This window comes from Pecten maximus, chromosome 4, assembly GCF_902652985.1.
Source record: "Pecten maximus chromosome 4, xPecMax1.1, whole genome shotgun sequence".
Lineage (NCBI taxonomy): Eukaryota > Metazoa > Mollusca > Bivalvia > Pectinida > Pectinidae > Pecten > Pecten maximus.
In genome coordinates this window covers 1,081,868-1,092,421 of record NC_047018.1, presented here as the reverse complement: position 1 = coordinate 1,092,421, position 10,554 = coordinate 1,081,868, and the positions used below count along the sequence as shown (strand labels likewise).

The 10,554-nt window shown below is 41.7% G+C and overlaps 1 protein-coding gene across 1 annotated transcript in view; it reads left to right on the top strand.

Annotated features, from left to right (window-relative positions):
* The first annotated feature begins 3,756 nt into the window (after positions 1–3,756).
* LOC117324833 (deleted in malignant brain tumors 1 protein-like) overlaps positions 3,757–10,554 on the top strand; it is a 23,773-nt gene continuing 16,975 nt past the window's right edge. The window contains exons 1-5 of the mRNA XM_033880660.1: positions 3,757–3,826; positions 7,895–8,033; positions 8,438–8,682; positions 9,885–10,023; positions 10,422–10,545. Coding sequence (XP_033736551.1) covers positions 3,757–3,826; positions 7,895–8,033; positions 8,438–8,682; positions 9,885–10,023; positions 10,422–10,545 — 717 coding nt within the window. The remainder of the gene's footprint in view (positions 3,827–7,894; positions 8,034–8,437; positions 8,683–9,884; positions 10,024–10,421; positions 10,546–10,554) is intronic.

Below are 10,554 nucleotides of genomic sequence, written 5' to 3'. Positions count from 1 at the left end.
CGCTGAGTCCGCCCCGCTTACTCCCCGCCCTCCCCCCGCGTACGCCCCCCCGCCCTCGCCCTCGTACCGCACCGAGGCCCCCTCCGGCCCCGGCACGCACCCGGCCGACGCGCCCGGACGACCGGCCGCCGAGTGCCCCCCGCTACTCCGCCCGGGCCACGCACGCCTGCCCGCCGGACCAGCCCCGCGACCGCCCCGCGACCGCGCCCGAAGTCCCGCCCCTATCCCCAGCCCCGTACCCTCCCTCGTGAGGCGGCGCCCACCGGACTCGCCCCGCGGACCCGTCCCCAGCCGCCCGCGTGACCCCGCCCCGGACCCCCCCTCGACTAACGCCTCCCCGCGTTTCTCCCCCCACTCCTCCGCGTGTCCGCCTCGCTTATTCCCGCCCCGTACGCCTTCCCTCTTACCCAGCACGCTACGCCGTCCCCTCTACCCTCCCCGCGACCCGGCCCTCTTGACGCCCGCCCCCGTCTCCCTCCTCTGACCCCCCCTACTCAGTCACTCGTACCCTTCCCCGGTACACCCCCCGCGTACCGGCCCGCGTCTCGGCCCTCTGACTCCGTCCCCTCTCTCCCCTCCGTTACTCCTCCCCTCGGACCTTCCCCTGACCCCCCCGACCCGCCCGCGCTTCCCTTACCGCCGCCTCTCGTGCCCCCCCCCGTCCCGCCGCGACCCGCGCGCCTCCCGCCGCGCTTACTGCCTCGCCCCTACCCTTCCCCGCGGACCCGCCCGCGCGGACGCCCCCCCGCGGCCCCCCGCCCGGACCCCCTGCCGACCGGCCCCGCGGACCCCGCCCCCCGCGAACCGCGCCTCTACCCGCCCCGCGGACCCCCCCGGACACCGCGGCCCGGCCCCCGCGGACGTCCCGGCCCCGTGACGCCCCCCACGCCCCCCGACCCCGCCCCCGGTCCCCGCCCCGCGGACGCCGCCCCTCGACGCCTCCCCCGGACGCCGGCCCCACGCCACCCCTCCCCCCCCTCGACGCCGGCCCCGTCGACCCCATCTACTCTTACCCCTCCCCTCTTAGTCCTCCCATCTTACTTCTTCCCCTTTTACCCTCCCCTCTTACCCCTCCCCTCTTACTCCTTCCCCTCTTACTCCTCCCCTCTTACCCCTCCCCTCTTACTCCTCCCCTCTTACTTCTTTCCCTCTTACTCCTCCCTTCTTACTTCTTTCCCTCTTACTACTTCCCTACTCCCTCTCTTACTCAACACCTCCATTTCTTTAGACATTGGCCAGGTAGTAACAACGACAGTACAGTAAATTGTCGAATTTTCGTGCCATCCGCTCCTTTATCAGCACAAGTCAATTCCACCGATCACATATGGACATAGAACAAGGAATAGTTTCACAATAATTGTAATGGGCGGGGTAAGGAAACAGATGGCATCGCGTTGTGTTATTGTTGTACAAGGCCCGAACTTTACGTAAGAGAATTTAAACAATGGCCAACAGTCAACTCCCGGTCTCACTTTCCGGTTGGTTCTCCGGGTTTGTCGAAGTGTTAGGGAAATTCAACAACACCATCAATATCAGTTTCACAAGTTAAATTATATTCAAAGTAGGTGCGTGAATAAGAATCAACAGGTAACGAAACTTGTGATTAACAAACTAATAAGGCCAAACATAAGAAAACAGCTACTATGTCTATATGCTTCTCACAAGTCCTCAATTTGATTATACAAAACCAGCCATTCTCCCTAGAACTTGAGCCGGAGCATCGACCAATAAAAGCAAGGCTGAGCAAAGCCCCCCGAAAAGTCTTATTTTTGGGTCAGGATGTTCTGAAAGACTCATCCAATACGATTACTTGTTCATGTAGCGGTAACTACGAAAAGAGTTGCGGTTTCACGTAAGGTAGAACAATAAATAGTATGTAAATGGCAGAAAGTAGTACAGTTAATCACACAAAACAGATATTTCAAAATCAAATTATTTAAATTTAAATTGATTTAGATCAAATGACCTAATTTAGAATTGGTATATAATCAGAAACTATAGAATTCAGAAAGCTTAGCTTATTTTTTTATTATTATTATTTTATTTTATTTTTTGTGAAAGTTACAATAATCATCAAATAACATTGTATTAGTGTTAACCTATATGTATGTCCTGCCAAGCTTGTTTTTGTTTATATGATCGAAATAGTGTTGTATTTATCATTCTCCCCCTCTGCCCCCACGACGCTCCCCCTTTCACATTCTCCCCCTCTACCCCGACGACAGAAATAACCTTGATTTTATTTAACATATTGCTGGTATACATGAATGTAATTATTGTGATTATTTTATATGGAATCGACATCGCGCCTTATATTTTACTTAACCTGCCTTTTCATTCAATTAGAATTCAATTGATTCACATAAGTTAAGTACATGTAGACATCGAGAAACAACATACATGATTTTTTGTAATAGTATGAAATTTGAGTAAGCGAAGTCGAGGGGAGACGATAATGGAATTTAATTAGTTTACTTTGGTTGGAAGTCTCATGTCACCATGACTTTGCGCGCTGCTCACAATTAACCTTCGAACTTGTGCACTTTGCTATACCAGAGTACTTAATAACTATGTCTAGGTCTCTACGTGTACCGAGACATGCGTCATCTTCCTTTGGATGGGACACTTGAACCGTCTATAACATACACTTACAAATTCTATATTACATCGTAATATAGTGGATAGCTATTATGTTTCGTTGAGAAATGAAATCGAACAAAAAACAAAAACTGTATAGTGGTATTCAGAATAAAATCCTATCTAAATAAATAAGATATATCGATATAATGCATCAATACAACTGAAATACATCTACCAAACTTCTTGTTTTGCATTGAAACGGCAACATCTAAGTCTGAGGTTTCACTGATACTTTTGTAAGTCTGAGGTTTCACTGATACTTTTGTAAGTCTGAGGTTTCACTGATACCTTTGTAAGTCTGAGGTTTCACTGATACCTTTGTAAGTCTGAGGTTTCACTGATACCTTTGTAAGTCTGAGGTTTCACTGATACCTTTGTAAATCTGAGGTTTCACTGATACTTTTGTAAGTCTGAGGTTTCACTGATACCTTTGTAAGTCTGAGGTTTCACTGATACTTTTGTAAGTCTGAGGTTTCACTGATACCTTTGTAAGTCTGAGGTTTCACTGATACCTTTGTAAGTCTGAGGTTTCACTGATACTTTTGTAAGTCTGAGGTTTCACTGATACCTTTGTAAGTCTGAGGTTTCACTGATACCTTTGTAAGTCTGAGGTTTCACTGATACCTTTGTAAGTCTGAGGTTTCACTGATACTTTTGTAAGTCTGAGGTTTCACTGATACCTTTGTAAGTCTGAGGTTTCACTGATACTTTGTAAGTCTGAGGTTTCACTGATACCTTTGTAAGTCTGAGGTTTCACTGATACTTTTGTAAGTCTGAGGTTTCACTGATACCTTTGTAAGTCTGAGGTTTCACTGATACTTTTGTAAGTCTGAGGTTTCACTGGTTGGGCTCTGCTAGGTTAATTACACAAACTATTTAATGAACATATGGTCAAAAATTCATATATCTATGCACGTTATGTACGTGTGTCGCGTGTATCGTATATTAATGAAGGGTTTTTAACACTGTCCTCTTAAGGCCTGGGTCAATAGGTTGCCTGGCTCATCCATGTTATACTTCCTTGTTCTATGTTGTTTATGTATGTGAGTTCGGTCGGAGCTTTAAACCGTTTTCTCGAGCTCCGTCCAGTTTGTAGCACCAAACGCTACCAGCCTGATGGCAAAACCTACCTGTATTGTCATTACGATCCTCTTCACCTGTCTTTTCGAGGATGTGGAGTTGTCAGGTAAGTCACTTATCAACATGATTACTGTCTAAAACAGATCTCTAAAGATCAAACACCTATCTTAACTTCATTTTGGGGGGGGGGGGGGGGGGATATTCTGCTCCAAGTTTCCTCCCCACTTCCTTAGCCCGCGCTGTTGAAGTCATTGGCCATCATTTGCCACATACTTATAACAATAAGCAAAACATTAACACGACATCAAATGTGTAATTTTTGTTTGAAGTTATTTGTTTGAGTTCTATTTGATAGCTCGGCTGTCTTTCACGTAGACCGTACTCACTGTCGCCCCATTGCATGATCTTCAGAGGCGACTAAATTTTGGATCTGTCCTTTTCTCTTCTTTCTTAACAACTTTCTTTTGACTAATGACTCCCTTGACACTGCTTCACTTTTAAACTTTAGTTGACCTTCAGTTGACCTTCCGCCTGATGATTTCATGTCTTATTGCTACGTTGCTAGTGCTGAACATTCAACATTATCATTCAGTGATAACACGGTAAAATTGGCATCCGTTCCGCGCTATAAGGGGGCAAACACAACACAAGGAGACAAACACATCACAAGGAGACAAACACATCACAAGGAGACAAACACACAAAAAGGAGACAAACACAACAAAAGGAGACAACCACATCATAAGGAGACAAACACATCATAAGGAGACAAACACACCACAAGGAGACAAACACATCACAAGGAGACAAACACATCACAAGGAGACAAACACAACAAAAGGAGACAACCACATCACAAAGAAACAAATATATCACAAGGAGACAAACACATCACAATGAGACAAACACATCACATGGAGACAAACACATCACAAGGAGACAGACACATCACAAAGAGACAGACACACCACAAGGAGACAAACACATCACAAGGAGACAAACACACCACAAGGAGACAAACACATCACACGGGGACAAACACAACACAAGGAGACAAACACAACACCAGGAGACAAACACGTCACAAGGAGACAAACACATCTGAAGGAGGCAAACACATCACAAAGAGACAAAGACGCCACAAGGGGACAAACACATCACAAGGAGACAAACACATCACAAGGAGACAAACACATCACAAAGAGACAGACACATCACAAGGAGACAAACACACCACAAAGAGACAAACACATCACAAAGAGACAGACACATCACAAGGAGACAAACACATCACAAAGAGACAAAGACGCCACAAGGGGACAAACACATCACAAAGAGACAAACATACCACAAAGAGACAAACATGACACAAAGAGACAAACACATAAAAAAGACAAACATGCCACAAAGAAACAAACACATCACAAACACATCACAAAGAGACAGACACATCACAAGGAGACAAACACATCACAAGGAGACAAACACATCACAAACACACCACAAAGAGACAAACACGACACAAAGAGACAGACACACCACAAGGTGACAAACACATCACAAAGAGACAAACACATCACAAGGAGACAAACACATCCCAAAGAGACAGACACGCCACAAGGAGACAAACACATCACAAAGAGACAAACACATCACAAAGAGACAGACACACCACAAGGAGACAAACACATCACAAGGAGACAAACACATCACAAAGATACAGACGCACCACAAAGAGACAAACACATCACAAGGAGACAAACACATCACAATGAGACAAACACATCACATGGAGACAAACACAACAAAAGGAGACAAACACACCACAAGGAGACAAACACATCACAAGGAGACAAACACATCACAAGGAGACAAACACATCACAAGGAGACAGACACATCACAAAGAGACAAACACATCACAAAGAGACAGACTCACCACAAAGAGACAAACACATCACAAAGAGACAGACACACCACAAGGAGACAACACATCACAAGGAGACAAACACATCACAAGGAGACAAACACATCACAAAGAGACAAACACATCACAAAGAGACAAACATACCACAAAGAGACAAACACGACACAAAGAGACAAACACATCACAAAGAGACAAACACATCACAAAGAGACAAACACTACACAAAGAGACAAACACATCACAAAGAGACAAACACATCATAAAGAGACAGACGCACCACAAGGAGACAAACACATCACAAAGAGACAAACACATCACAAAGAGACAGACACACCACAAAGAGACAAACACATCACAAGGAGACAAACACATCACAAGGAGACAAACACATCACAAAGAGACAGACACATCACAAAGAGACAGACACACCACAAGGAGACAAACACATCACAAGGAGACAAACACACCACAAGGAGACAAACACAACACCAGGAGACAAACACATCACAAGGAGACAAACACATCTGAAGAAGGCAAACACATCTCAAAGAGACAAAGACCCCACAAGGGGACAAACACATCACAAGGAGACAAACACATCACAAGGAGACAAACACATCACAAAGAGACAGACACATCACAAGGAGACAAACACACCACAAAGAGACAGACACATCACAAGGAGACAAACACATCACAAAGAGACAGACACATCACAAGGAGACAAACACATCACAAAGAGACAGACACATCACAAGGAGACAAACACATCACAAAGAGACAAAGACGCCACAAGGGGACAAACACATCACAAAGAGACAAACATACCACAAAGAGACAAACACGACACAAAGAGACAAACACATAAAAAAAGACAAACATGCCACAAAGAAACAAACACATCACAAACACATCACAAAGAGACAGACACATCACAAGGAGACAAACACATCACAAGGAGACAAACACATCACAAACACACCACAAAGAGACAAACACGACACAAAGAGACAGACACGCCACAAGGAGACAAACACATCACAAAGAGACAAACACATCACAAAGAGACAGACACACCACAAGGAGACAAACACATCACAAGGAGACAAACACATCACAAAGATACAGACGCACCACAAAGAGACAGACACACCACAAGGAGACAAACACATCACAAGGAGACAAACACAACACAATGAGACAGACGCATCACAAACACATCAAAAGGAGACAAACATGCATGTACCACAAAGAGACAAACACATCACAAGGAGACAAACATATCACAAAGAGACAAACACGACACAAAGAGACAGCCACCTCACAAAGAGACAAACACATCACAAGGAGACAAAACACTCATACCGACCGAACACTCATACCGACAGAACATTCATACCGACAGAACACTCATACCGACAGAACACTCATACCGACAGAACATTCATACCGACAGAACACTCATACCGACAGAACACTCATACCGACAGAACACTCAAACCGACAGAACACTCATACCGACAGAACATTCATACCGACAGAACACTCATACCGACATAACACTCATACCGACAGAACACTCATACCGACAGAACATTCATACCGACAGAAAATTCACGCCCACAGAAATTGTTATAAACATATTCTGGAAAAAAAACTCTTTCTTTTAAGTTTATCAACCTTACTTTGCAATAAACTCTCATATATAATAGAGTTTATTACCTCAATTTTTTTAAATAAATGATTAAACGTAACTTCATCTGGACAATTTTGTGTAGATTAACACTAAAATAAATTCCTAATAAACATTTCTCTTCCCCCAATCGTACATTTACCTCGAGTAAATATTCATTTTGGCTATATTTTTTCTTCCCTATCCAAATGATATATGTTGTATCATTATTTGTGTTTAGACCAGAAATATTTGTAAATGTAAGATAGGTATCATCTGCATATTGGGTAAGTAAAACGTATATCATTTACTTCAATACCATTTACATGTTTTTGACATTTCTAAATCTTATAGCAAGAATTGCTGCGCGTGAAATACAAATATGAGGAGTGAGATGTCTGGTCTTCTCAACATTCGGTCGTGCTTCTCTGTACATTATGTATTTATGGTCCTTGATGCAGGGTTTGTTTAAAAATTAAAAATTAAACACACATGAATTATATTATTGTTAAGCAATGTCCTCATCAGTTATTTTATGGCGGTTATAAACCAGCTGACAATTTTACTCTATTGTAGGATCTCTACGACTAGTCAATGGTGCGACCCAGTATGAGGGTCGTATAGAGATCTACCATGATGGCCGCTGGGGGACGGTATGTGACGACAACTGGGACGACTCAGATGCAAGGGTTGTTTGCAGACAGCTTGGATACAGGTTAGTGATCTTTGACGTACTAAATCGTGGAGATTTGTATATCAGACCCAAATTCCAAGATAACATATATGCTGTCTGCTGCCATTAAACGGTCATTAATCGTGATTTTTTTTAATTGTAAATAAAACACGTTCAATGTAATCTTGTTGATATTTCAATCACGTTTCTGTGTTGTCTTTAATTTAGAGGCTTATTGATCTATTCCAACAAATGAAATATAAGTTTATAGCATCTTGGTCTGTAGATGACAGATCAAGAAATTCAAAAAGAAATTGCTTTGTTTATTTGTTAGTGGAATCCAGCCTTGTTTATATTGTATATTTGATATTCGAGTGTGGACGCATCGGTACATTCATGCATTGCATATTTAAATAAAGCAAAATATGGACATTTTATACCGACAGTGGAGGCAGCTACACACGGGAAGCGTCCTTCGGCTCTGGATCAGAACCGACATGGATGGACAACGTGGAATGTTTTGGGAATGAATCTAGGCTCGTGGATTGCGTCTTTCCAGGATGGCAGATAGAAAATTGTGGTCATAGCGAGGATGCTGGTGTAGTTTGTATACCATCAACAGCGACGTTGCCTACAACGACAACGACACAGTCGACTACCACTACCAGGTCCACTACCACACCAACACAAGGTAAGTAGTTTGTTTCTTTCATTATTGTTCACAAGTCATTCTCGGTCGTTGTTAATGACATACAGTATGCTAATATTTTTATTATGAATTTGCAACATGCCTTAACACATGATAACCATGGAAACTATTGAGGTGATAACAACCTTTTCTTCACTGACATCCTCCTAGTGGAAAGACCATAACGATATAGAATGTTTAATATCAACACCTTTCATTGAATTATCAACTAACAAACTATCTTATAACATTTCGGATAAAAGATATCTTTTCCATTGTTTTATTTAAATATTGTATGATAAATGACTCTAGAAGAGTAATATTCACTTATTCTGTGTAGTAGTTTGATGTTTATATGAGTTTTTTACACTTTGATATTGTCTGTCAACTGATGATCTCGCAAATTTCAATTGCTTGCCGGCTGAAGTGTATTCCATCATTTTTCATATTTTGTCAATGGCATGATGATATCTTGATCCCAATAAAATCAACTCTGAGTAATAATATTCCCCTTCATTTTATCACATTTCGTATTTGAAATGAAGTATGGAAAAGAACATTCATTTTACATCAATCCTTCCTTTGGGAGTTATACAAATATGATAAAATGACCGATTCCACAAGTGATTGTAAAATTTCCATTCTTTAAAGGAGTTAAAATACCACAGTTAAGATATTCACTTTGTATTTTTCTATTGATTTTTTTTTTTTATTATTATTTATTTATTTGTTTTTCCCAAATAATTTCAGATTATTCCTTGAATTTATTTTGAAATTATGAATTATATGCTACTTAAATGAACATTGCAGTCCAGAAACTTTTCACTTTTTCATTTGCAATTCTCAAATGTTCCTTTCAAGATTAATGTTTATTCAAGCAAGTTAATTCATTTGTCGGATGTTTTCAAAACAGTTATATCTCGTCTAAATTATAATATGTATTATCGGCATATCTGAAAAAAGAAGAAAGGATTTATCAAGTTAATAACATAGTTAAAAGAATTATGAATGAGCTTAAATTCGGGGAAAAGTGATTATGACTATTTTATACTATATTACTACTATATTAAATATCGATGACACCAAGAAATCAGTTAGTAATGTATAGTAACTCATCGATGACCCAATTAATACATTTACAATTTGAAGTTAATCATATTTGTTCTACAACTGGTTGTGTATTGTTTTAACTCGAACCGTTTAAGGATCCATACGACTTGTAAATGGTGGGACCAAGCATGAAGGACGTATAGAGATCTATCATAATAACCGTTGGGGAACGGTTTGTGACGACCTGTGGGACGAGACAGATGCCAGGGTGGTTTGTAGACAGCTTGGATATCGGTAAATGTCCCCAGTTGAGACACAATCAATGACGCTGATTTTGTATGTAAAATTTAGTTTAAATGTACATTTGTATCATGATCGGGGTCTCGAGTCATCTTTGTTATGTTTGTTGATTTTTTAATGAAATTGTGCCCATGCGTCAGTTGAATTATTTTACAGAAGAAAAAAATATCGATCTTCTCCAGAAAAAAATCAATCTTAGATCGTCCTAGTCTTTGATTGATGAATTTAACAAAAGCAACGATATTGATTTGTGTGCTATGTTTTAACGGATCAAACATTTAACATTTAATAATGTTTTATCGCTCTTCAAGTTTTGTAAAGATTCAATAAAATCACCTTTACAATTGAATTATTTATATTTGTCGAACTATATTTGTACATTTTAAAAACAGTGGAGGCAGTTACACACGGAAAGCACAATTCGGTGCTGGATCCGAACCAACATGGATGGACGATGTGGAATGTTCTGGAGACGAATATAGACTGGAGGATGCCCCGAAAAAATTTCCGGAGCTGGTGACATGA